Source organism: Mustela nigripes, chromosome 1 (assembly GCF_022355385.1).
Source record: "Mustela nigripes isolate SB6536 chromosome 1, MUSNIG.SB6536, whole genome shotgun sequence".
NCBI classification, from domain to species: Eukaryota; Metazoa; Chordata; class Mammalia; order Carnivora; family Mustelidae; genus Mustela; species Mustela nigripes.
The window spans coordinates 51,404,145-51,430,549 of NC_081557.1; the positions used below are offsets into that span (position 1 = coordinate 51,404,145).

A 26,405-nucleotide genomic window follows, 5' to 3' on the forward strand; every position below is an offset into this window, starting at 1 on the left:
TTTATTGAGAGTGAGGGGAGGAACAAAGGGAGAGAAGGAGAGAGAGAATCTGCAGACTCTGCTCTGAGCACATCCCCTACACAGGACTCGATCCCACAACCCTGAGATTATGACCTGAGCCAAAATCTTTGCATGTGTGGTAATTTTTGATTGGATGCCAGGCATTGTTAATTTTGTCTTATTGTTTGTTGAGTATGTTTTGATTCTATAAATATTCTTCAGATTTATTCTGAGATACAGTTATGTTCAACCGACTGAGCCACCCAGTGCCTCTGTTACTATAGTAATTTATTTTGATACTCACATTATTTCAGGTTTGGCTTATAGGAATGTTTTCAACTTGGCTTTTGTTTTCATTTAACCATATTAACCTTACTCTTTGACTATGTCCTTTTTTTGTTTTTTTTTAAAGGTTTTATTTATTTATTTGACAGAGAGAGAGACACAGTGAGAGAGGGGACACAAGCAGGGGGAGTGGGAGAGGGGGAAGCAGGCTTCCCTCTGAGCAGGGAGCCTGATGCAACGCTCGATCCCTGGGATCATGACCTGAGCTGAAGGCAGATGCTCAACAGACCAAGCCACACAGGTGCCCCCTTGCTTTTTTTTTTTTTTCAAAGAAATATGACAGTGTTACCTTTTAATTGGGGTGTTTGGACTACTTTTAATTTACATTAATAACTTATTGCTGAGCTTAAATCTATCTTGTACTCAGTTTGTTGCATTTGTTCTTTGTTCCCCTTTCCTCTTTATCTGCATAATTTTAGATTTTATTTCCTTTCTTGGCTCTGTTAACTTTTAAATTTTTGTTTTGTCATTTTAATGGTTGTGTTAGGGTTTATAATGTCCATCTTAAAGTAATAGCATACCATTTCACATATGGTATAAGGACTTCACATCAGTGCACATTTTTCTCTTACCAGCTTTTTGCTATTCTTATCACGTGTTTTACTTCTCCATGTTACCAACCCTACAATATATTGTTCTTTTTGCTTTAAACAGTTGATTATCTTCTACGGAAATTTAAAATAATAGCAGTCTTTATTTTTCCCCAAACAGTTACATTTCTGAGGCTCTTCACTTTTTCTGTATCTAGTATCATTTTTCTTATGCCTAAAGTATTTGCTTTTGCACTTCTTATGGTGTATATCTGCTGGTAATGGAACACTTTCACCTTTTGTATGTCTAAAACTATCTTAATGTTATATTAGTTTTTGTAGGATAGTTTAGCTGAGTATGGAAATCTAGTTTAAGGTGTTTTTCTTTGCTTGGTATTTTTTGTTTTGTTTTGTTTTTAATTTCTTTAAATATGTTACTCCATGTCTTCTGGGTTACATTGTGTTTGTTCTCTTTTGTGTAATATGGCTTTTTCTCAGGCTGCTTTTAAGAGTTCCTCTTTATTATTTCTATAAGCAATTTGATTATGATGTATCTTGGTATAGTTTTCCTTGTCCTTTTTATCCTTGGGATTTTTGCAGAGTTTTGGATCTGGATTTGTAGTATTCATCACATTTGGAAACTTTTCAGCCGTTAATTTTTCACAAAAAAAATTCTGTGTCTTCCTCCACTATTTTCTCCTTCTTGGACTACAGTTACATGTATATTGAGTCTGGTGAGGTTGTCTCACCAGTAACTGATGTTTTGTTTGTTTCTGTTTTTGTTTTCATATTATTGTTTTCTCATTTTGAATATTTCCTATCCAAATATCCATAGACATTTAGTATATCTTCAGGTACTAATCTTTTCTTCTGTATTATCTAATCTGTTCATCCATCAAGAAATTTTTTTTTTCCATTTAAATTGTTTTAGTTTTCATCTCTAAAAGTTCTACTTGAGTCCTTAAAAAATTTTCTTGGTCTCTATTTTACATGTTCAATCTTTTCTCTTTTGAGCATATGAATTATAGTTGTAATAACTGTTTTACTGGTCCTGTACTAATTGTATCATCTCTATTAATTCTTGGCCAGTTTTGATTGATTGATCTCTTTCTCTTCTTTCCTCTCCCTTTCCCTCCTTCTCTTTCTTTTCTCCCTCTTTTCTATCCATCCTCATCACCACTGCCTTCCTAGACTCATGTTGATTGATTGATTTTGCCATTCATTTTGTATTCAGTTTCCTGCTTTACATGTGTGGTAATTTTTGATTGGATGCCAGGCATTGTTAATTTTGCCTTATTGTTTGTTGGGTATGTTTTGGTTCTATAAATATTCTCGAGATTTATTCTGAGATACAGTTATATTACTTGGAAAAATTTCAATCCTTTGACATCTTGCTTTTTAAGCTTTGTAAGTCTGGATCAGAATGTCATTTAGTCTAGGTTTGATTTTATGTACTACCAAAACAAAACTCTCCTCAATACTTTGTGTATGGCCCATGGGTTATGGGTCATACTCTGTCTTTGGGGAATAGTCATTATTCTTGGCCCTCTGCAATCTCTGCTTATTTTTTCTTCTAGTCTTTTTGAATGGTTTTTTCTCTGGCTTTGCATAGTTTCCTCCAATGATTCACCGATCAGTACACAACTGAAAACTTGAATGTGATCTTCTCCCGATCTCTGGAGTTTTTTGTGTGCAGCTTTCTCTTCTCTAGTACTATATACTGAGAACTCTAGTACTTGTGGTTTCTCTGGAGTCCCAGCTTTTCTTTTCAATTCAGGGAGATGACCTTACTCTGTTGGGATCCCTTTCCTTTTGTGTCAATCTGGAAATTTTCTGCAGACAGTAAGGCTGGAGAAGTTATAGGGCTCACCTCATGTGTTTCCTTATTCTCAGCTTTTACTGTCTTTTCTTGCCTGACAGCCAGTGTTTTGAGAACCATTGTTTCATATGTTTTCTTAGGTTTTTCTGGTTGTTTCAGTTGGGAGGGTAAATACCATTTGTATTACTCTGTCTTGGCAGAAGTAGAATAAGTTAGGCTGTGTCTAAGAATTTTGATATCCTGTAGAACATTTTAGTGACTTTAGAGTAAGAACAAATATATATATGACTTTACACTCCTCTCTTGTGGAAGACGTGGGCCTTATCTTTCTATTTCTGTGTCGCTTTCTCTGTTTGCCTTTGTTCCCATTCAAATTTGAACTGAAACAAATTTATGGAAGGCATACTATGGGCCAAGCACAATAGGATGGGGATTTAAAAGATTAATAGGATGTCATCCCTTTCTATAGAGAACTCAGAGCTTAGAGATGCTTAGAGAAGTTAGAGAATATCCTCTAAATCACAGCTCTTAAATTGGTAGAACAGTGTTTGAACCAGATCTTTTGGTTTCCAGTTGAATGTCTTTTTACTGTAGCAAAGTGTCCTTATATAATTCCGTACACACATATTCAGTATACATATGTATCTGTATACTGTATACATACATATATGCAGACATACATCCATGCATACTCTGTAGAACTTAGGAGGCCTGATGAATATATAGTCTAAAGATTATGAGGCTGTAATGTCTCACCCTATTTCAAATTGGTTTTTGCTTATCAGTGACTAAAAGACTTGTGAGGAGAGGCATTTGTGAGTGTGTGAGACTGGTAATAAACAAGAGGTCCAATGGGATGAAGGGGGAGGAAAAAGGAGAGTTGTGCTCGTTTATTTTTTTGGAACAGACTTCAAGAGTCATAAGTAGTAATATGCTGGTAGAAACATGTCTTTGGAGACACTGCAGTAACTTTGATTTGTGTCCAGTTAAAACTGCAACAGAGCTGCCAATCTAGAAGGAGTTCTGTATTTGCTCATTTTCTTCAGATAGCGGGCCAAATGGAGAAATTTGTTAAGCCAGTTCTGAAACATTATACTAAAATCCAAAAATGAGCAAAGTTAATCACATGTATTGGCATTGGGGGGGTGTTCTATGAAAACCTTTCAGTTTCTGGGAGCAACGTTTTTTACTTTCTGGTACCAGCAATAAGACCATGTGTATGAGTATAAGCAGCATGCAGATGTGACCAAGAGACCAACAAGGCAGGGTGGTGTAGAGGAAGAAGAAGTGAACTGGACGTTAAGAATCTTGGGCTTTGTCTCAGCTTTCTGACCGGTGCATCCTGACTGAGATTTTGAGCAAGTCACTTACACTAATTGGGGTTTCATTTTCATACAGAAAATGAGAGCATTGATTTAAAAGACCTCTAAAATAACTCTTAATACTAACATTATCATTATCATGATCCTTTGACTACAAAGATGACCTTAACTGACCATGGGTCTATTACTTATTATTTCTGGAGCTAACATTTTAAAAAAGTGCTTTATTATATCATCACGTTTTATTTTTCACTTCAAAGGTCATTACCCAACCTGATGGCCCATCTAATTCACAAAAACTTGGCCTAGGTTACTTTTGATGATTCCTAAAATATCAAGTCCTCCAGCAAAGATAGAGATTTGCCATTTATTTGAAGATAATTCAGAGACTGTATAGTTTTATAGGCAACTCCCAAGAGTGCTTTGGACAGTGGCATTCTTGCTGGAATAAATACAGAAAGATTAAGAGGATAATAATAATTAGGGTCGTAGCTAATACTGCAGTACTTTTCAAATGATAAAATGATAGATGCTTTAAAATCTTTAATTCTCAGAATAAACCTTTGAAGAATGTACCATTTTATCATCATTTTCTAGATGAGGCACAGAAGGTTAGGTAACCTGTACAAGGTCACACGGTTACTAAACAACAGAGGTGGGATTTGAGCCACCACTGACACCACAGCCTCTTCTCTTCACTATAGTACACTATACCACACATTATAGTTATAAAATCCACATGTATCAAGTTATTGTATTTCCATAAATGGACAATATTCACTAGTTGTAAAAGTTGTGCCCTATAAATCAGTGACTTTATGATTATTTTTTCATTCCTATACATAATTATCATTTTAATTATCATAGATTCTGATCGAGAGGCTTCAAGAACGAGTTATTTTTTAAAAAGCAACTCAGGTGATTCTGATGAATACCCTCATAATGAATTATTGGGTCATCTCTGGATTGTCTGCCAGTCTGAACTGTTTGTTACCATTCATTTAACAAAATGAGTTTGCACCAAAGTTTTCAGCTATGTCCTCAGACATACATTTTAATTCAGCTGACATTTTTTTGCAAGAAGTTTTGCTTTCCTGGGTATTTACCCCAAAGATACAGATGTAGTGAAAAGAAGGGCCATCTGTACCCCAATGTTTATAGCAGCAATGGCCACGGTCGCCAAACTGTGGAAAGAACCAAGATGCCCTTCAACGAACAAATGGATAAGGAAGATGTGGTCCATATACACTATGGAGTATTATGCCTCCATCAGAAAGGATGAATACCCAACTTTTGTAGCAACATGGACGGGACTAGAAGAGATTATGCTGAGTGAAGTAAGTCAAGCAGAGAGAGTCAATTATCATATGGTTTCACTTATTTGTGGAGCATAACAAATAGCATGGAGGACAAGGGGAGTTAGAGAGGAGAAGAGAGTCAGGGGAAATTGGAAGGGGAGGTGAACCATGAGAGTCTATGGACTCTAAATAACAATCTGAGGGGTTTGAATTGGCGGGTGGGCGGGAGGTTGGGGTACCAGGTGGTGGGTATTATAGAGGGCACGGATTGCATGGAGCACAGGGTGTGGTGAAAAAATAATGAATACTGTTATGCCGAAAATAAATAAAAAATAAATTAAAAAAAAAAAGTTTTGCTCAATGAAGAAAACACCATTCATGGATTTACTTTGCAGAAGTAAACTCCATAAAAATGCTTTTCTCACTTTACTATTGTTATCTATGCATGCCCAAGCATTTGATGGAGACCAGCTCTTTCTGTTCAGATTTTTGCTATTGTATACACTTTGACATATCTTTATTGTTAATTTCCCTGGATTAGAACTTTTCTGACAAGACCTAAAAACAAACAAACAAACAAAACAACAACAAAAAACATACAAAAACAAAACAGAAAAAAACCCTTACATGTGTTATCTCTTCAGTAAAGCCTCCTTTAAAGTTAGTCATTATAATCACTGCATCTGTCATCTTCTCCCTTGAACCTGATACTGTTTTTTCTTTTTTTTTGGTCCAGAGTTAAGATTAAAATTAAGTAAATACCATTTTCCACCATTGAGTAATTTAAAAATCTTTCATTTTACACTAAAAGTCATAGTCCACAAGAATATCACATTGCTAAAACCTCAGAACCAAGTTGAAAGTCTTTATGAACCCTTACATTGGTCTGTCTGATGACCACAAGCCTGAAAATTCAGAATCCTAGAAAATGTGGCCTATATCTGTACCCATGTAATTTCTCAGGAGGAGATGAAGAGGGTAAGGCTTGATCTTAAAAGATCAGAACAGTAAAAACAAATGGACTTATTGTGGTGATCTTTTTGCAGTATATGCAGATATCAAATCATTATGTTGTATACCTAAAATGCATGTAATATTATATCAGTTATACCTCAATTTAAAGAAATATTTAATCAAGCTTAACAATTTCCTTTTAAATACTGTTCTCACAAAAGCCAATTAGTTGAAGGATATTATTTAAATTACAGTTTCAAAATTGATTTTAAAAGCCATACAGTGTATATGAAGCACTTGCAAAGTGTGCACCTCTTTGTTTGATACAGGGGGGGAGAGGATACAAGAGAAGAAGGCAAGAGACTTACTGTCTTTCTAGTTGAATAAGATTTAGTGCTTGGAAAAACTAGTGTGCAGACAGGCATAATCGAGTGCTGAACTTTGTGGTACATATAGGAGTTGAATGAAAGAATACATAAGATACTTAGTATCTTTATTTTTGTGAGCATTGAAACAGACTTAGAAAAGAAGAAGCTGGTGTGATTTTTCTGAAGTCTTCAAAGGGAAGGAATAAAGAAAGTTCTCTGGTTAGAAGAGATCTGAGGGTCTGTAAAGAGGTATAAGACCATACAATAAGAATAGAGAAAGAGATAAATAGAGTAGAAAGATTCTACAGGGGCAGAAGAATCATCTTGAGATTATACAGATGGCAGAACATAGTGAAATTCACATTGAGAAACATTAATTTTGTGGAAGAGGCTGTGTGGAGGCAGTGGATTATTTTTAAAGAGGCCTGTGAGTAATGAGATTTAATCAGTATTTTCAGAATGAATGTATACTAGTTCAACTACATTCCTCTTGCCCTGTCTTTCTCATGATCAAAGATGAAAATTTATAAACTGGTTAACCAGGGTTAAAGATGCGAGATCTATGACTGTGAGCCCAGCAAAACCAAACAGTGCATTCGTGCACATATATTTTTTTACTGCATTGGTACCGTGGTTTCACAAATTGAAACAATTAGTCTGCTTGGTATATCATATAAAGTTAATGGAAAAGGCGTTCTAGATTATGCATGCTGGTCTTGGATATGGTTACTTTACTGAAGACTTTTAATCTAATAGTTTTTAACTGACTCTCTTGGGTATATTATATAGATAATTACATCTTTTGCAACCAGTAACAGCTTTGTCTCTTATTTTCTAAATGTATACCTCTTATTTCTTAAAATTTATTATGATTGACTAAGTCTTCCACGGTGAGTATTCTATTGTAACATTATAAAAACATCTCCAAACTTAGTAGTTTAAGACAATTTATTATCCTCAGATCCTCAGAGTTCTCTGGGATGACTTGAGCATAGCCTGGGTGGTTTTTACTTGAGGCAGTTGCAGTCAAATGGCAACAGTGGGTGAAGTCATCTGAAGGGTTGGACATACGGATATTCACTGACATGTTTGGTGCCTTAGGTGGAATGGCTGGAACAGTGGAGAGTGGCTGACTCTGTCTTCTTTTCCTTTAAGGAGCTTCTCTATGTGACTAACTTGGGCTCTCTCACATATGGCATTGTCAGGGTAGTAAGATTTCTTACTTGGAAGCTGGTTTCCCCCAGGATGAGTATTGAGAGAGAGGTTGTAGAAGTTTGTAGGCCAATTAAGGGCTATGCCTAGAACTAGCAGAGTTACTTTTGCTGTACTGTATTTATCAAAACAGTCATAGGGCCTGCCTAGATTCAAGGACTAGAGAAATAGATTCCACCTCTTGGTGGAGAAATATTAAGGCAACATTGCAGAAAACCAGGTAGGGTGGGAGGTCTTTTTGTGGTCCTACACAGAAAATTTAGTTTGCCATGGAGGATATCCTTCATATTCTGGTAGTTGATCATTGAGTACCTTGTATGCTAGATTTTTCTGATAGGTTCCTTTTATCAAGTAAGAACATTTCAGGGTACCTGGGTGGCTCAGTCACTTAAGCATCTGACTCCTGATTTTCTGCACGTCATGATCTCAGAGTCATGGGGATTGAGCCCCGCATTGGTCTCTGTACTCAGCATGGAGTCCGCTTGATATTCTGTCTCTCCTTCACCCTCTGCCCCTCCCCCAACTTAGGTGCACGCACATGCTCTCTTTCTCACACTCTTGGATAAAGTCTTAAAACAAGAAATGTTTCTATGCCTAGTATAAGGATTTTACTCAGTAACAAATCTAATTTTTCTTCTTTGTTTTTCTATTAATAAACAACTACACAGGCTTGATATTAAACCTTCTGTAATCATAGGATAATTTTGCTTGCTTATGATATAATTTTTAATTAGGTTAGGTTTAGGTTAGATTTGCTAATGTTTTGTTTAGTATTTTGCAATTCTTTATGAATGAGGCAGGCATATAGCTTTATTTTTAGTGTGCTCTACTTACCCAAATCAAAACTAGTAAGAGCTACCCCAGCCTAAAATGAATTGAGAGGCTCTCTGTATTTTCCCATGATTTGAAACAGTTTAGATAATTTAGGTTTAGGTGGTAGTTCTCACCCATAAATCCGTCAGGGCCTGCAAACCCTCTGCCTCCTTTTGGTTACCTTCCCAATTTCTTTGTGGTTATTGATCTATTCAGGCTTCAACTGCTTGTTGAGGCAACTTGGTAATTTATTGTTTTCCAGAAAATCATTTACTTTTGCTGGCTTTTTTAGTTTATTGGCATAAAGTTCTATATAGTATTCCTTTTAATTTTTAAAACTTTGCCCTTAGTGTAGTTTGTTCCCTTTCTTGTTTCTAATTCTGAGGTACTTTTATATGTACTTCTTCAAGTATGTTTATTGTAAAATGAATATATTTTAAATTAAACTTGCATTTTAGCACATGGATGGTATTATGAAAACATCTGGGAATGATTTAGCTTGCTCTTATGCCAAATGTGGTTCTTCTTGCCTGAAACGAGTTATTCAAGATGTAAATTAGAAATCTGAAGAGTTGATTATTGTTCTGTAACTGTTGCTACATCAGTGTTGTTTGTTCTTGAGGATACATCTTACTTAGACCTGACATACTCATTATCACATGCTTTCACACCACCTAACTCTCCTCAGTAGAACTTGCCCACCCACGATGCTACCATTTACTTTTCCATGAGAGTGTTAATTTCATAAGTAATAATAGTGTTCTGTCTTATTTGATGCCATCGCCATGAGACGATGTGTTCTTCTCAACTATGTGTATGGTCTAGACGGAGGAATGTAGAAGTAGGCTTTGGGGTAGATTTCTGGTCTTTTGGGAAACTATCATATTTAATAAACCCATCAACAAATATTTGAGTGAGTCCCATGTGCCCAAGACTGCTGTAGGTGCTGTGGAAATGCAAAAGATTTCTCAAGCAGTTAAAGTCCACAGTAATTTGGGTCTGATCACCCTTCTCAGACTGCCTCTTATGACAGCGCTCTCATGGACTCTTTGCTTTAGCACACCACCTGCTTCCTGTTGTGAACATGCAGTGCAGTCTGCTCTTTTAATGATTTTGAAAAGCTAGTCTCAGGACTCAAAATGACTGTTCTCTTGCATACAGTTGTTCTACCTATCTTTCGATCAGATTGAAGCTTAAATCCCTTCCCCTTTAGTGAACCATTCACAAGAACAAGTTACCTCAGACCCATGTTTCCATTTTGAAAGGATAATTAGATTTTTAGATCCAGACAATATCTCTAGGAAGTTGTGTGACAATCTATGTAATGAAACCTTTAGGAACAAAATGAAGAAGTATAATCTGGATGATAGTAAAAAATAGGAAGATTTATAACTGCCTATTATCAATATAGAGGGAAATTTCTAATGGCATGATACAGGGCTCTGTTTTGTCTAGTCTTTATGAACATGTCCATTCATTCAGTTATTTACACACACACATACATACACACACACACATATATATTCAGCCCATCTTAAATTCCAAGATGAAATTTAATTGGGATTTAATTGGGATAAGAATATAGCCTTATACTTGAGTCCCAAAACCAACAGTATTAGAAGAGGAAGGCATGACATATGGGCACAGCCTAAGCAAAAGAAGATACAGAACCTTAAGTCAGTAGTTAATCAGTGTTAATAATCAGTGAAATGTGACTGCTAGGAAAATTCAGGCTATGTTGATAGGCATTTAATATCTAGAATGAGAAATGATAGACCTTTGTTCCAGGCAGACATATCTGAATTCCTAGGTTCCATTATAAAAATCATTCTTTAAAATGGAATTTGACGGGGCACCTGGGTGGCTCAGTGGGTTAAAGCCTCTGCCTTCGGCTCAGGTCATGATCTCGGGGTCCTGGGATCGAGCCCCGCATCTGGCTCTCTGCTCAGCGGGGAGCCTGCTTCCCCCTTTCTCTCTGCCTGCCTCTCTGCCTACTTGGGATCTCTCTCTCTGTGTCAAATAAGTAAATAAAATCTTTAAAAATAAATAAATAAAATGGAATTTGACAGTTAGAAATTTGTATTCTAGTATTATGTGATTTGCAAACTTTGAAAAAAAAAAAGTTCTCAAGGTATTTTTCCAGGAGTTTTTCTATGCTTGATACACTTATAGGAGAACATGAGTAAATTTATGAGTCAACATTTCATACAATCTAGGAGAAACAGAATCAGATGAAATCTTAAAATAGTCATCTGTTATTTACTGAGTGTCTCCTATGCTTTGAGGGTTTAAATGTCTGCTGTGCTTCTGGGCTCCTTCCTATTCCTGAGGGAAGGAAGAGAAGAAATATGTATTGAAGGTCCGTAGCAGGTACTATGAGGAAGCTTATATGAGGATATATACTAATAAGATATAGGACTGTGTTTTCAAGGCATATGGAATCCAGTGCTGCAGGGAAAGACAGTAAGCAGATTATTACATGATCTGGACTCCAGATAGAGCCACGCTCCCAGGGTCAGTGAAGAAGACCACAAATCAGATAAGGGTATAGCCTTAGCAAATGTTAACTACTAAATATGCCTGGACTTTCACCCGAGTTTTTCCTCTCCTAGAGAAATTTCTGGGTCTGTTCTGTACTGGGAGGAAGAAGGGAGACAGATAGCTATCTCTTTCTCTTCTTGCAAAGCTACTAATTCAGTCAGATTTGGATCCCTCCCTTGTACCTCACTGGTAACCTTAACTACCTCCTAAAAACCCAGTCCCCAAATACTGTCACTTTAGGATTTAAGGCTTCAACATATGAATTTTGGGGGGGATGCAGTTCAGTTTATAACACCAGCTTATCTCCCTTTTGATTAACTAAAAGTCAGGATTTAGGACTTTAATTATATCTTCCAAATACCTTCACCTTATAAAGTAGCATAATCTTGGGAGTAATATCCTATCATAGTCACAGGTCCTGCTAACATGCATGAGGAGGGGATGATACTGGGCTAGTATACCAGGGGCTGGGAATCTTGGTGGCATCTTGGAATTCTGCCTGCTGCAAAGGTAGTAGGGTAGAAAGCAGTAGCAGATTTAGATCAGGGATAAGGGCTGTTGTGAGTAGAATGGTAGAAAAAGCACAGAGCAACCTGGTATGGTAGGAGCATTAAACTGAGACCTGCGTATTTAGAAAGTTGAGCCAGTGTATCTGAGAAAAAAAAGGACTTTGGAAACTAAAAATTAATTTAACATGTAAAGTATTACTGATACTGAAGTTTGTTGGGGAGATGATGGCAAGATTGGTTTAGGAATGATAGGTTTATGGGTAGAAGATAGGTAACAGTGAAAACCCATGGGCTTTGGACTTAGACAAACCTGGTTTTGAATACTGATTCTGGCTTCTTACATGTAGAATGAGAATGATAATGTATGAAGTTTATGGATTGTTACGAAGGTTAAATGGAATATTACATTTCAGGTTTTTAGCCCAGTGCCTGGCAACATAGTAAGCACTAAATAAATGTTTATTCATTCAATTATTTATTAAATATGTAAATATGTATTATGTGCCAGATGTTCATTTTGGCCCCAGGATTTTAATAATATTAAATACCAAATATTGTGCCTGAGCTAGATTTTATTTGACTTTGAATTTCCAGGCTAAAACAGTTGAGTGTTAATTTGTATGTAAATAGCCACAGTATACATTCCATATGTTCTCAAGCAAAGAAACTAATGGGCCAGTAGTCAGCCTACTTATTGATCACTAAAGAGTTGGCAGATCTCCTGGACCCCATTTCATTGTTTTGATTTTTTTAATAGTCCACCATTAGGGCTTAGTGGGTTGAGCCTCTGCCTTTGGCTTAGGTCATAATCTCAGGGTCCGGGGATCAAGGCCCACATTCGGCTCTCAGCTCACCAGGGAGCCTGCTTCCCTCGCCCCCCACCTGCCTCTCTGCTTACTTGTGACCTCTCTCTCTGTCAAATAAATAAATAAAATCTTTAAAAAAAATAGTACACTATTTAAAAAAAATTATTTATTTGACAGACAGAGATCACAAATAGGCAGAGAGGCAGGCAGAGAGAGAGAGGGGGAAGCAGGTTTCCTGCTGAGCAGAGAGCCCGATGTGGGGCTCGATTCCAGGACTCTGGGATCATGACCTGAGCTGAAGGCAGAGACTTTAACACACTGAGCTACCCAGGCGCCCCCAAAATAGTACACCACTAAAATGTGTATTTGGGGAGGAGTATTCTCCTGGCAGTGTTCCAAATGGATTGAGGAGGGCAGAGATAGAAAGAGGGAGGGAGGCCTCTTTTTTTTCTTTTTTAAAGGTAAACTCCGGCCAGCTTGGAACCCAATGCAGGTCCTGAACTCAGGACCCTGAGATCAAGAGTCAGACACTTAACCCACTGAGCCACCCAGGAGGCCTTTTTTTAATGCCAAGCTGGGGTACCTATAGTGGGAATAAGGAAAAGGAAATGTTGAGTTAAGAGCATAGGGGAAGAAGAATCAACAGATTTGGGTACTGACTAGGAGAGAGGAGAGGGAGGGGAAAGACTGGTGTAATGTGATATTGCTGCCTGTTAACCCTTCCAGAGCAGTGTGGTGATTCATGACTTTCACGGTGTCTAGATCTTTATCATTGATGCTAAGTGTTATAAACATGACTAGAAGAACATATGTGTTAACTTTCTCTAGGTGTATTACATAATGATAGGAACTATATAGACAAACACTAGCTGTTAGAGAACCTAGAATATCTAAAACATTTTGTGTCTGTAGAGATGAAGAAAGGAAAAGTGATTAGGTATGGCTGCATTAGACAGCACTAATCTTTTAAGTTACAGATTTGTAGATTGTAATATTTCTAGTTGTCTCCAAGGGAATTTAGTCACAGCTATGTATCAAAGCATCAGTAATTAAAACATAAATGAGAACTGGTTTAGCTCTGTTAGTCTGTGAGAGGAGAAACACGGAGTACTGGTGGACTGTGTTGCTGGTTGTTCTCTTCTTTCACACAAGATTATTGACAGGTGCAACATGCATAATGATGTGGGTGATATCAGACTAGCATAGAGCTTGATAAGGCGGCATTTTGGAGACTCTTTGGTCAGATAAGCTACAATAATACTGACCAGGTGACAAGGTTACCTTTGGTACAAAGGAGAGATGGAATTGAGAGAACAAGTGTAGAAACTGAGAAGCCAGTCAGCAGGGTATTGGCTAGTTGAAAGTTGACGGTGGCAGTGGACTTGGAGAAAGGAGAACAAATTCCAGATAGCTTTAATCAAGCTCTTTTTGCTAAATCAGGAGATTTAGGTTACTTGATGTTAGGACAGTGGTCATTTTGTCTTGAGATGTTCTGTTCCTTGGACTGCTGTAACTTCAACTCTCCCAGCTCTTCTTCTACTTCTCTGGACATTCTTGGTCAGAATTCTTTGCAGCTTTTAATTTTTTTTTTCTAATCCCTTAAATATTGATGTTCCTCAGGATTCTGTTCTAGGCTCTGTTCTCTTTCATTCTCACAGTCTTCCAGAATGATCTCATTCACTTTCATAACATTAATAACCATCTGTGTGCTAATGATTGCCACATTTTTGTCTCCAGCCAAGATCAGTCTACTAAGCTCCAGACTCTTATATTCAAGTCATATTCAACACCTCCTTTTGGATATTACACAGGCACCTCAAACTGAAGGTAGAATATCTTTTCAAACTGCTCATTCTGTATTCCCCACCTCAATAAATAACATCACCATTTTCCTGATTCCCCAAGCTGTATACCAGCTATCATTTTTCCCATTTTTTCTTTGCAGTATAATTTATATACAGTAAAACGCAGGGAATTTAAATGTACAGTGTGATGAGTTTTGACAAATGTACATACCCATGTTGTCATCATTCAATCATGGTATAGAATATATTCCATTATCCAGAAAATTTCCGTATACCCCTTTGCCAATCATTTTTACACCCTTACTCCTACCCCTGACTGAGTTAAACCCTTTTCTTATTGCCTCTTCATTATTAGCTTTTCCTGTTCTTAAACTTCTTATAAATGGAATCATATGGTGTACTCTTTCAGTTTCTGACTTTTTTTTGTTCAACATACAGTTTTTGAAATTTATCTAGGTTATTTTATAGATCAGCAGTTTATTTATTTATTGCTGAGTGATATTTCTGTGCATATACCATAATTTCCTTACCCAGTATCTTATTGATGAATGTTTGAGTTGTTTCTACTTTTTAAAATTCTGAATAAAGCTTTTAAGGAATAGCCTTATGGAAGTCTTTTGTGGTCACACGCTTTTTATTTTATTTATTTATTTATTTATTCTTTTATTATACTTCAGAATGGAACTACCTGCTCATATGATAGATAGTATGTTTAGTTTATTGAAAATTGCCAAGCAGTTCTTCAGTAGTTATACAGTTTTACAGTCCTATTAGCAATGTTTGAAAGCTCAGCTTTTCTACTTCTTGCCATCATTTGGTATTGTCATTTTGAAAATTTGAGCAGTTACAGTGCGTTCTGAGATACCTTTTGAGTTTAATTTTAAATCCATCATGAATAGTTAAACACCATTTCATGTTATTGGCCATTTTTATATCCTTTGTGAAGTGTTTATTCAAATATTTTGATAACATTTATTGAGTTTTATTTTTATCATTGATTTGTAAGATTCTTTGGGTATTATAAATATAAATCCTTTGTCAGATTATATATAGAGATTATATATACACACACACATATATATAACATTTTTTTCCTGTTCTCTGTCTTGATTTTTACTTTTTGCTATAATACCTTTTAATAAGTAGAAGTTTCAAATGTTGCTATAATATGTTATATCAGCTTCTTATTTTATGAATAATACCTTTTGTTTCCTGTTTAGAGAATCTTTGCTTAATCCAGGGTCATGAGCTCATGAATACAGTTTCTACATGTTACTCTAGAAGCTTTATAGTTTTAGATTTTACATTTAGTTTTTGATCTATTTCAGTTTAACTTTTTGCATATGATGTGAGGTAGAGATTTAGGTTCATTTTCTCCCCATGTCAAAATCCGTTATTTCAGTGTCATTTGTTGACAAAATTTTTCTTTCCCTTATCAAAAAATAGATTTATTTTATATAATGGGTTTGTTTCTATACTCTGAATTCTGTTTCATTCATCTATTTGTTTAGACTTCTGTAACTATTACTTTATAAACTCTAGCTTTGCGATAAGTCATAAAATCTGGTAATGTAAGCTTCAACTTTGTTTTTCTTTAACATTTTCTTGGCTATTCTAGGACTTTTATATTTGTATATCAACTTTAGAATCAGCTTGTCAGTTAAAAGAAAAAAGACTGCAAGGGTTTGGCTGGGATTGTTTTTACTCTGGATAGATTTAGGGGAGACTCTTAACTTCTTAACAACACTGAATCTTCCAACCCATATAATTGTTACATGTTTCCATTTGTTAGGGATTTTAAAATTTCTCTCAACAATATTTTATAGTTTACAGTGCATGGGCCTTGCACATCTTTCATTAGTGTTACCTAGTATTTGTTTATATGATACAAAAATACCATTAAGTTTTTATATGTTAATCTGGAATCTTGCAGTCTTGCTAAAGTTATTTATTAGTTTAATTACAGACACCATTCCTTGCTCCTGATCTAATATTAGCTGTAGGTTTTTTCATTTAAGTCCCTCTTTTGTATTAGCTGTAGATTTTTAAAAAATAAATTCTTCATCAGAGTAAGCTCTCCTTTTTTTTTTTTCAAAGATTTTATTTATTTATTTGACAGAGATCACAAGTTGGCAGAGAGGCAGGTGGGGGTGGGGAGTGGGGGTGTGAAGCAGGCTCCCTGATGAGCAGAGAGCCTGATGTGGGGCTCAATCCCAGGACCCTGAGATCATGACCTGAGCTAAAGGCAGAGGCTTAATCCACTGAGCCACCCAGGCGCCCAGCTCTCCTTTTCCCTTAGTTTGTCCAAGGTTTTTTGGTTTTGCTTTTAATCACTAACAGGTATTGAATTTTATCAAATGCTTTTTTGAGGGCATCTTTTGAGATAGCCATATTTTTCTTCTTTATTTTGTCATTATTGATTTTCAAGTGGTAAATTAACCTTGTACTCTTCAAATAAACCTCTTTGAGCAAGATGTGTATTATCCTTTTGATACATTGCTGGATTTGATTTGCTAACATTTTTTAAATGATTTTTGCATTTATAGTCATGTGTGGTACTTGTCTTTTCTTGTCATGTTCTTGTCATGTTCTTGTCATGTTTTGGTATAAGGATTATACTGGTCTTATAAAACAAATTGAGAAGTGTTTCCTCTTCTTTGAAAGATTTTGTTAAAACTAGTATAATACCAGTGAAGTTCTCTGAACCTAGAGTTTTGTACATGAAAGTGGTTTTAATTACAAGTTTAGTTTCTTTAACCAATAATGGCGATTCAGATTTTCTAATTCATTTATTTGTTTTGGAAACTTGGGATTTTTTAAAGCAATTTGACTGTCATCTAAGTTTTTAAATTTTTGGCATGTTGCTCATAATTTCCCAGTAATTCCCTTTAAATGTCTATAAGATCTAGTGATGTCTTTCCTTGTGTTCCAGATGTTGGTAATTTGTTTTTGGGCCTCATTCTTTTTTGTTTTGTTTTGTTTTGTTGAGTTGGGGCATCATTCTTTATTTCTCCTTCTCTCTCACTTTTCACGTCTACACATTCCTGTTCCCTTTTTAATTTAGAGCAATGCCTAAACTTTTCCTAAGGAAGCTATAATAACCACACTCTAGCCTTCCTGTTTACAGTCTTGCCTCTGTGTCCAGTTTACCTTCTTTTAGGAAGAAAGATCTTTCTAAAGTTTAAATGTAATTAAATCTTTTCTCACTTAAAACTTTTTTTTTTTAAAGATTTATTTATTTATTTGACAGGCAGAAATCACAAGGAGGCAGAGAGGCAGGCAGAGAGAGAGGAGGAAGCAGGCTCCCTCCAATGCGGGGCTCGATCCCAGGACCCTGGGATCTTGACCTGAGCCAAAGGCAGAGGCTTTAACCCACTGAGCCACCCAGGCGCCCCTCACTTAAAACTTTAATGATTTCATAATTCCTTCAGGAAAAAAAAAATCTATGCTTCTTCCTATGAAATACAAAGTCATCAATGATACGGTATCTGTCTTAATAGATACCTGTCTTTTCTTATATTTACTTCTCCCTTTTTATCTCTTCCCACATGTCATAAGGAAGTATACTGCCTTTCTAGGGATTCTGATTTGTCATATTTCACCTAAAAATAGAATGCAGCATTTCAGATGTGATATGATCGATACTAAGTGGACAAAAATTGTCTCCTAACTTCTCCTTTACTGAGATGATTGTTAATATTTGATTGGTATGGTCTCAATATATAATATTTGTTTAACATAATGCCTTTTATTCCATAGATTTTTATATTCACAGCACTGTCTTTCCCTAAAACATTATTTTAGAGCCCAGTTTCCATTTTACTGTTATCTCAAAGCATATTAAGTAATAGGGCTGCATCTGTTTGCTCCAGTTAGAGTGCCTCTCAGCTGTTTGATCCCTCCTCCTCAAACCCATGGTAATGAGTTTATTTCAGCTTGGCAGTGTTAGTGTTGGTATTTGACCTGCCACCAGATGACTAGATGATGTGTATTTCTTTATAGTACCATTTCATAGTTTGCAAAATCAAGAAACAGTCCTTTGAAGCGGTCTAGCTGGTTTAGAAGTAAAGTAGTTGTTCCTTTCCTTGTCAGTTCTTCACCTCCTCACCCTCAGGGGAATCAGGATGCCCCATGTTATGTTTAAAAGCCTAAACATATCAAACTTTTATTCTTCTTTTGGGTTTGAAAGGGGGACATTATTAGCTCTGTCTTGATGTAGCAGGGGCTCTGAAAGTCTATTTGGATAACACTGAAGATTGGAGGAAATGTGACTCTGTCTGTGTGTTTTAAGCCCCTAAGGTAAGATCAGAAAGCGTCTGGGGCAGTGAGAGCCAAATAGCTGAAGTCATACATTAATTATGGTCATGAATCATTTTTATTTTTAAAGTCTTTACCATTTGACAAGGTTGTTTGCATAGTACCAGTGAGTTTCAGGCAGCATTTTCCCCCTTTTAAAGTAACAGGCTATTTTGTTGATTTCTGCTCTGAGTTGATAATGCCTATTATTATTACAATTCTGATGACTTTTTTTTAGTAAAAATTGCATGTTTCCTTACTTACATGAGTAGTTTTTATTTTTTTTTTGCTTTGAATATCGTATTTTAAAGTTGTAAATATAGAGACTATCACTATAATCTTTCACTCTCCCACTGATACCTGTAAAAAATAATCAAATCTTGGGACTGAGCTTTTATGTTCAGGCGTTAGTTGACATGCAGTTTGCAGATACCTTTTGAGTGCCTCTTTTGTGCCACATTCTGTTCTAAGCGCTGAGAATGTATATAAAAATAAGAGATTTTTTTTTCTTGGAGAGATCTAGTAAGGAAATAAACAGTTGCTATAAAATGTGGTTCTGTCATCTTTGTTAGAGGTTTGTATTTGGAATGCTGTAGATTTCCAGAGGAAGGAGTGCCTTCATCTGTCTGGAATAGTCCAGAAAGGTCTTTGAAGAAGCGATTGTGCTTGAACTGCCTTTTTAATGGACTCAGGAGTGTACTTATCTGTTAAGAGATGGGGAAAACTTACAGGCAGATAGATCAGCTCACTCAAAGGCACAGAAACAAAAAAATGGCATGATATGCTTGGAGAATTGCTGGGAGCTGAGCGCACGCAAGTTAAGGACTATCAGGAAATGAGACTGGAGATATATGCTGGGACTGCATGACAAGGGGCCTCTCTTTGCTTTTAAATTTCTGTAGAGCAACTTTGTAAGAGAGTATTACTACCAAGAGAGTGTGTACATATACATTCCCAGTGCAAGAGGCAGTAGGATGGAGTGTAACCTCTGTTGGATTCCACAGGATCCTCGAGGAAGTTGCTTGAGTAACTTAGCTCATGAGTAATCTAGCTATAGTAAGACTTGTTTCCTTCTAGATGACCTAAGTTGTTCCCTTTTAGATGGCCATTTTAGATGATCTAAGAAATCCTCAATAACTATCAAGCAATTTCTGAAAGTACAGAATATGTCATGAATATTTTTGGTGTATAGTATCATCATCATCATTATCATCATCATAATGTAGGCAGAGATAGTAATGTCTTTGCTTGTGTTCCTGATGTTGGTTTCTGACGCCATCGAATCCCTAAAAATGTTCACCTTGTATATAGGATATCTTTCAGGTTAGAATTATTGAATGATTTTTAAAAATTGAGGTAAAATTCACACAGTGAAATGCATAGATCCTAAGTGTAAATTCTGCATATAGCTATGTACCCGCATTCCAGGAAAGATATGTTGGACATTTCCATCACCTCAGGGAATTCCCTTTGTTTCCCCTGTCTTCTACCAGTCAGTTCCACCCCACATAGACAGCCAGCAACTCTTGGATTTCTGTCATCATGGATTGCTTTTGTTCTTGAACAGTGTATAAATGGAATCATACAGTCTACTTTTTGTTCTTGGCTTTTTTCACTCAACATAATGCCTTTTTTTTTTTTAAGGTTTTATTTATTTATTTGACAGAGAGAGATCACAAGTAGATGAAGAGGCAGGCAGAGAAAGAGAGAGAGAGAGAGAGAGAAGCAGGCTCCCTGCTGAGCAGAAAGCCCGATGTGGGACTCAATCCCAGGACCCTGGGATCATGACCTGAGCCGAAAGCAGCGGCTTTAACCCACTGAGCCACCCAGGCGCCCCTCAACATAATGCTTTTGAGATTAGTTCAGATTGTTGCGTGATTCAGTGTGTCTTCCTTTGTATTGATGAGTAGAATTATACGTCATTTTGTTTACTAATGCTTCTGTTTGATGGACATTTGTGTTGTTTTCTATGAAAATTTTATACAGGGCGCCTGGGTGGCTCAGTGGGTTAAGCCACTGCCTTCGGCTCAGGTCATGATCTCAGGGTCCTGGGATCGAGTCCCGCATCGGGCTCTCTGCTCAGCGGGGAGCCTGCTTCCCTGTCTCTCTCTCTCTGCCTGCCTCTCCATCTACTTGTGATTTCTCTCTGTCAAATAAATAAATAAATCTTTAAAAAAAAAAAAAAAGAAAATTTTATACAGATCTTTGTGTAGACATATGTTCTTATTGTTCTTGAGTAAGTGCTTAGGAGTACAAATACTGGGTTAGATGGATGTTTAACTTTATAAGAAACTGTTTTCCAAATTGTAGTACTTTGTTACACTCTTACCAGTAATGTATACAAGTTGCTGCACATTCTTGCTAGTATTAGGTGTTGTTATTTTACTTTTAGCTATCCTAGCAGGTGTAAAATGGTATCTTCTTATGATTTTAATTTGCATGTTCATGATGACCAAGATGTTGAGTACCTTTTCTTGTACTTACTGGCCACTCTTATGTCAACTTGGTAAAGAATTTTGCTTTTTTGCCCATTTTTTATTGGGTTATCTTTTGTTACTGATTTATAAGAGTTTTTTATATACTCCAGACACAGTCCTTTGTCAGATTGATGTTTTGCAAGTGTTATCTCCCAGACTGCTTATCATTTTCTTAATGCCATCTTTAGATGTACAGACATTTTTTATTTTTGTGAGGTCCAATTTATCTATTTTTAATTTTATGGTTAGTGCTTTTCATGCCTTCTCTATGAAATCTTTACCTCCCCCAGGGTTGCAAGAGATTCTCTATTTTTTCTACAAGTTTTATGATTTTAGGGTTTATGTTTACTGTGCTGTCACTGAATTAATCTTTTGCATGTGCTGTGAGGTAGGGAGTGAAATTAATTTTTTTTGCCAGTTTATCTAGTACCATTTGTTTAGAAAACTTTATTTTCTCCATTAGTTTGTCTGGATTCCTTTGTCCAAAATCAGTTGGCCATATATGTGTAGCTTTATTTATATAACCTTTACTCTGTTCCATTAATCTATGTTTTGATCATTATGCCAGTACCATATTGTTTTGGTTATGTAGTTTTATAAAACAAAGTGTATCTGGGTTTATCTCTTCTAGCGTCTTTGTTTTTCTTTATAAATTACAGTATCAGCTTCTTAATTTCTTTAAAAAAAAATGAAAGCCTTTTGAGATCAGAATTGTGATTGTGAAACAAAGACCTGTGTATAGAAATATAATGAATTCTGTATATTGACCTTGTATCCTGTGACCTTATTAGTTCTACTAGTTGTTTTGTAGATTAATAATGAAATTCATTTTCATTATATGAAAATCACGATATCTAAAACTAAAGACAATTTGTATATATGTATAAAGAAATATATAAGCTATATTTGGAAACCAACAGACTAAGAAAAACACAAACTGATAATGAAAGCAAAAAAGAAAAATAGTTTTTAATTTTTTCAGTGTTTCTTGTTTCAGAGTGGCTACTACTACTTTAACTGGGATTATTGTTAATTCTTTTTTTTTCCTTCGTATATACCCATAGGTAATATTTTTTGTTATCAATGATCTTCTCCTGGTGACTTTAGCACTCCACTTAATTTCTCTGGGCCTCAGTTTTCACCTTTGTAACATGATAGAATTCAACCAAATTCTTTCCTTTAAGAAAAACAAAAACAAAAAACAAACGTTATTTATCTATAGAGAGAGAGAGCACTGAAGGAAGGACCTCGGGAGAGAATCTTCAAGCAGACTTCCTGCCAAGTGTGGAGCCTGACTGTGGGCTTGATCCCTTGATCCATGAGATAATGACCTGAGATGAAACCAAGAGCCAGGTGCCCAATCAGCTGAGCCACCGAGGAACCCCTCAACTAGATTATTTTCTAAGGTGTCTTCCAGACTCCTGTGAGTTTGCCATTTTAGCTCTCAGTATATCAGAGGTGGGCAGGCAGGCAGGAATAGAAAGGGTGTTTTTAAGGTCCACAGTAATTGCTGTTTATTTCATTATAAATATGCTAAGGAATTATGAAATGGTCAGTTTGAGTTGATTCCTAGTTCTGCTTATCCTGGAAACTTTGTCCTCATTTTGTTCCATTTATATCTGTTGCTCTGTGTTAAAAGTTTATAGTTAACTCACTTAAATTTTTCTGCAACTTTTATTTCTAGGCTTCATAGAGCCCAGTGTGCAATTAAACAGACTCAGGTAACTGTTCAGAAAATTGGAAAGGAAATTGAAGAAAAGCTAAGGCTCACATCTACAAGCAATGAACTGGTAGGTTTTAAAATATATTTACTTGTTTAGACTTCTTGGTCTCTAAATGTGATCATCATGTTCTTCTTATATTAATTAATTTCTTTTTCAAAAAGCTTTAGTTATTTTTTCTTTTAATGTTTTGTTGAGACTTATGTTGGCATTTAAATGTTGGAGAACACTTTCCTATTTTCTGTAATCTAACACGCAGAATGCCTGCCTTTTGCTGCTAGGTGAAATTTTAGATTACATACAATTACTTAGAAAATAATTAAACGTTATTTTATTAATGTCTTATCAATGTAAATTCTAGATGCGAACTGTATAGTGAATAAGAAATAGCTGCCAGAAAGAAAAAACAAAACAAAACAAACTTTAGGGGGACTAATCTCCTTTTTAAAAGATGAATTTTAAATTATTGGATTGGACTTAATAGGTTGGTTTATGGACAGTGTTCTCTCTTGGGAGAGATTCCTTTTGGGAAAGATTGATGAGGCATTTCCAAAGAAATAGAAATTCCAACCCAAATAGACGAATTTAAGATATTAGTATAATTTGGGGTTGTTTTATACTCTTTCTAGTGGACAAAAATACTAATTTTGATATAAAGATTGTGTCTTTGTAAGCAGAATAGTAGGCATAACTAATAAATTGAATTTTTCTCAAAATGAAGCCACATGGCTATGGTTAGCTTTTGATGAAATTTGTGCTATGGATTATGATAGTTAAAATGCAATTCCAAATCCTCAAATTAAGTCCTAACCAAAAAAGGTTGAAGTATTTGTTTTCTCCTAGATAGGCAGTATCTTCCAGTTGTCATATATAGCACCATCAACTTAGGAGAAGGCCTTTGTACCTCTAAATATTCTGTATTATCTTGAAGATATGCCAGAGATAGTAATTTAATAGATGAACTATAGAAAAACAGCACAGTTAACCATCAACAGAGATGTCTCTCTCATGGAATTTGAAGTGAACGGATGATAATGTATTTAAACTTTATAAAATTGCTGATTTTGACCCATAAATGGCAGTTTCATGTAATTCAACCTGATGGATAAAGTGTCTGATGCTGTATCCGGCACAGAGCAGGCATACAAAATATGGTAGCTATAATAGCTATAGTAGTAATGCTTTTCCATCTGACTTTTCTTGCCTTGGGAAATTCTTCTGTTTTGGAGAAGCTGTTAAACCACCTCTTGTTTTAACTTAGCCTCTGTGAAGGAAGAAAAGCCAGACCACAAATATATTGGAAAAGGAGAAAAAGCAGCTAATTTTAAGCCTTTCTGTAGTGTACAGAAATGCCACATTTATAGAACCCTTGTCTGAGGACAAATTGCTAGGGTTTTTTGTTTTCTTTTTTTCTTTCTTTTTTTCGTCTCCCAAGGCAGGACTGGGAAATTACTTATTTCATTAAATGACAGCATATGTTTTGTCTCAGTATGGAAAAATGTATGTTTAATCCTATTTTTCTAAAATATAAGTGGTGACACACCAAGCAAGGTGATAGAATTTGTGAGTTTAAGGAGGTCAGGTTCAGAGGTTCACTGTATGTTTTTATGCTGCCTGGTCAACATAGACAAGAATTGTTGATTTTTGAACTGAAGGTGAACCTAGGCATCATCTATTTCCCATATAACTTTCCTAAAACCAACCCTTCTCAGTACATTCTGTTCCCTTTCCTGTTATATTTTTCTCCATAGTATTTATTACCCTTTAACATGCTATATATTTTACATAGGTATTTTATTTATCTATCTCTCTAATCTCTGTGAGGGGAGACGTTTTTGTCTGTGTTTCTTCACTGCTGTATTCACCAGTGTCTAGAAGAGTGCTTAACACATAGTAGGTTCAATAAATATTAGATTTACAAATGAATCTCGCATGTTAAATAACAAAATTCAACCCAGTTAATTTGAGTATCTACTTGACTTTTTCAAATGATTTATGAATCAGTGGGGTGGCACCTCTTCTAGAGAGAGCTCCAAAGCTCTCTCCAAAGAGTCCTACAGAATACAAGTTTTTTTTTTAATTTTTAAATTTATTTTCAGCGTAACAGTATTCATTGTTTTTGCACCACACCCAGTGCTCCATGCAATCCGTGCCCTCTATAATACTTACCACCTGGTTCCCTCAACCTCCCACCCCCCCGCCCCTTCCAAACCCTCAGCTTGTTTTTCGGAGTCCATAGTCTCCCATGGTTCACCTCCCCTTCCAATTTCCCTCCACTCCCTTCTCCTCTCTAACTCCCCTTGTCCTCCATGCTATTTGTTATGCTCCACAAATAAGTGAAACCATATGATAATTGATTCTCTCTGCTTGACTTACTTCACTCAGCATAATCTCTTCCAGTCCCGTCCATGTTGCTACAAAAGTTGGGTATTCATCCTTTCTGATGGAGGCATAATACTCCATAGTGTATATGGACCACATCTTCCTTATCCATTCTTCCGTTGAAGGGCATCTTGGTTCTTTCCACAGTTTGGCGACCATGGCCATTGCTGCTATAAACATTGGGGTACAGATGGCTCTTCTTTTCACTACCTCTGTATCTTTGGGGTAAATACCCAATTGCATGGTCATAGGGAAGCTCTGTTTTTAATTTCTTGAGCAATTTCCACACTGTTCTCCAAAGTGGCTATACCAACTTGCATTCCCACCAACAGTGTAAGAGGGTTCCCCTTTCTCCACATCCCCTCCAACACATGTTGTTTCCTGTCTTGCTAATTTTGGCCATTCTAACTGGTGTAAGGTGGTATTTCAATGTGGTTTTAATTTGAATCTCTCTGATGGCCAGTGATGACGAACATTTTTTCATGTGTCTGATAGCCATTTATATGTCTTCATTGGAGAAGTGTCTCTTCATATTTCCTGCCCATTGTTTTTGTATGATTATTTGTTTTATGTGTGTTGAGTTTGAGGAGTTCTTTATAGATCCCGGATATGAACCTTTTGTCTGTACTGTCATTTGCAAATATTTTCTCCCATTCCTTGAGTTGCCTCTTTGTTTTGTTGACTGTTTCCTTTGCTGTGCAGAAGCTTTTGATCTTGATGAAGTCCCCAAAGTTCATCTTCGCTTTTGTTTCCTTTGCCTTTGGAGACATATCTTGAAAGAAGTTGCTGTGGCTGATATCGAAGAGATTACTGCCTATGTTCTCCTCTAGGATTCTGATGGATTCCTGTCTCACGTTGAGGTCTTTTATCCATTTTGAGTGTATCTTTGTGTACGGTGTAAGAGAATGGTCGAGTTTCATTCTTCTATATATAGCTGTCCAGTTTTCCCAGCACCATTTATTGAAGAGACTGTCTTTTTTCCACTGTATATTTTTTCCTGTTTTGTGGAAGATTATTTGACCATAGAGTTGAGGGTCCATATCTGGGCTCTCTACTCTGTTCCACTGGTCTGTGTGTCTGTTTTTATGCCAGCACCATGCTGTCTTGGTGATCACAGCTTTGTAGTAAAGCTTGAAATCAGGTAACGTGATGCCCCCAGTTTTATTTTTGTTTTTCAACATTTCCTTAGTGATTCGGGGTCTCTTCT

At 36.2% G+C, this 26,405-nt stretch overlaps 1 protein-coding gene across 5 annotated transcripts in view; it reads left to right on the forward strand.

The window, feature by feature from the left end:
• The window catches only part of UVRAG (UV radiation resistance associated), a 301,403-nt gene that overhangs the window by 113,689 nt on the left and 161,309 nt on the right, over positions 1–26,405 (forward strand). For all 5 annotated transcript variants that reach the window (XM_059411138.1, XM_059411155.1, XM_059411145.1 and 2 more), the window contains one exon: positions 22,780–22,885. In XM_059411138.1, coding sequence (XP_059267121.1) covers positions 22,780–22,885 — 106 coding nt within the window. The remainder of the gene's footprint in view (positions 1–22,779; positions 22,886–26,405) is intronic.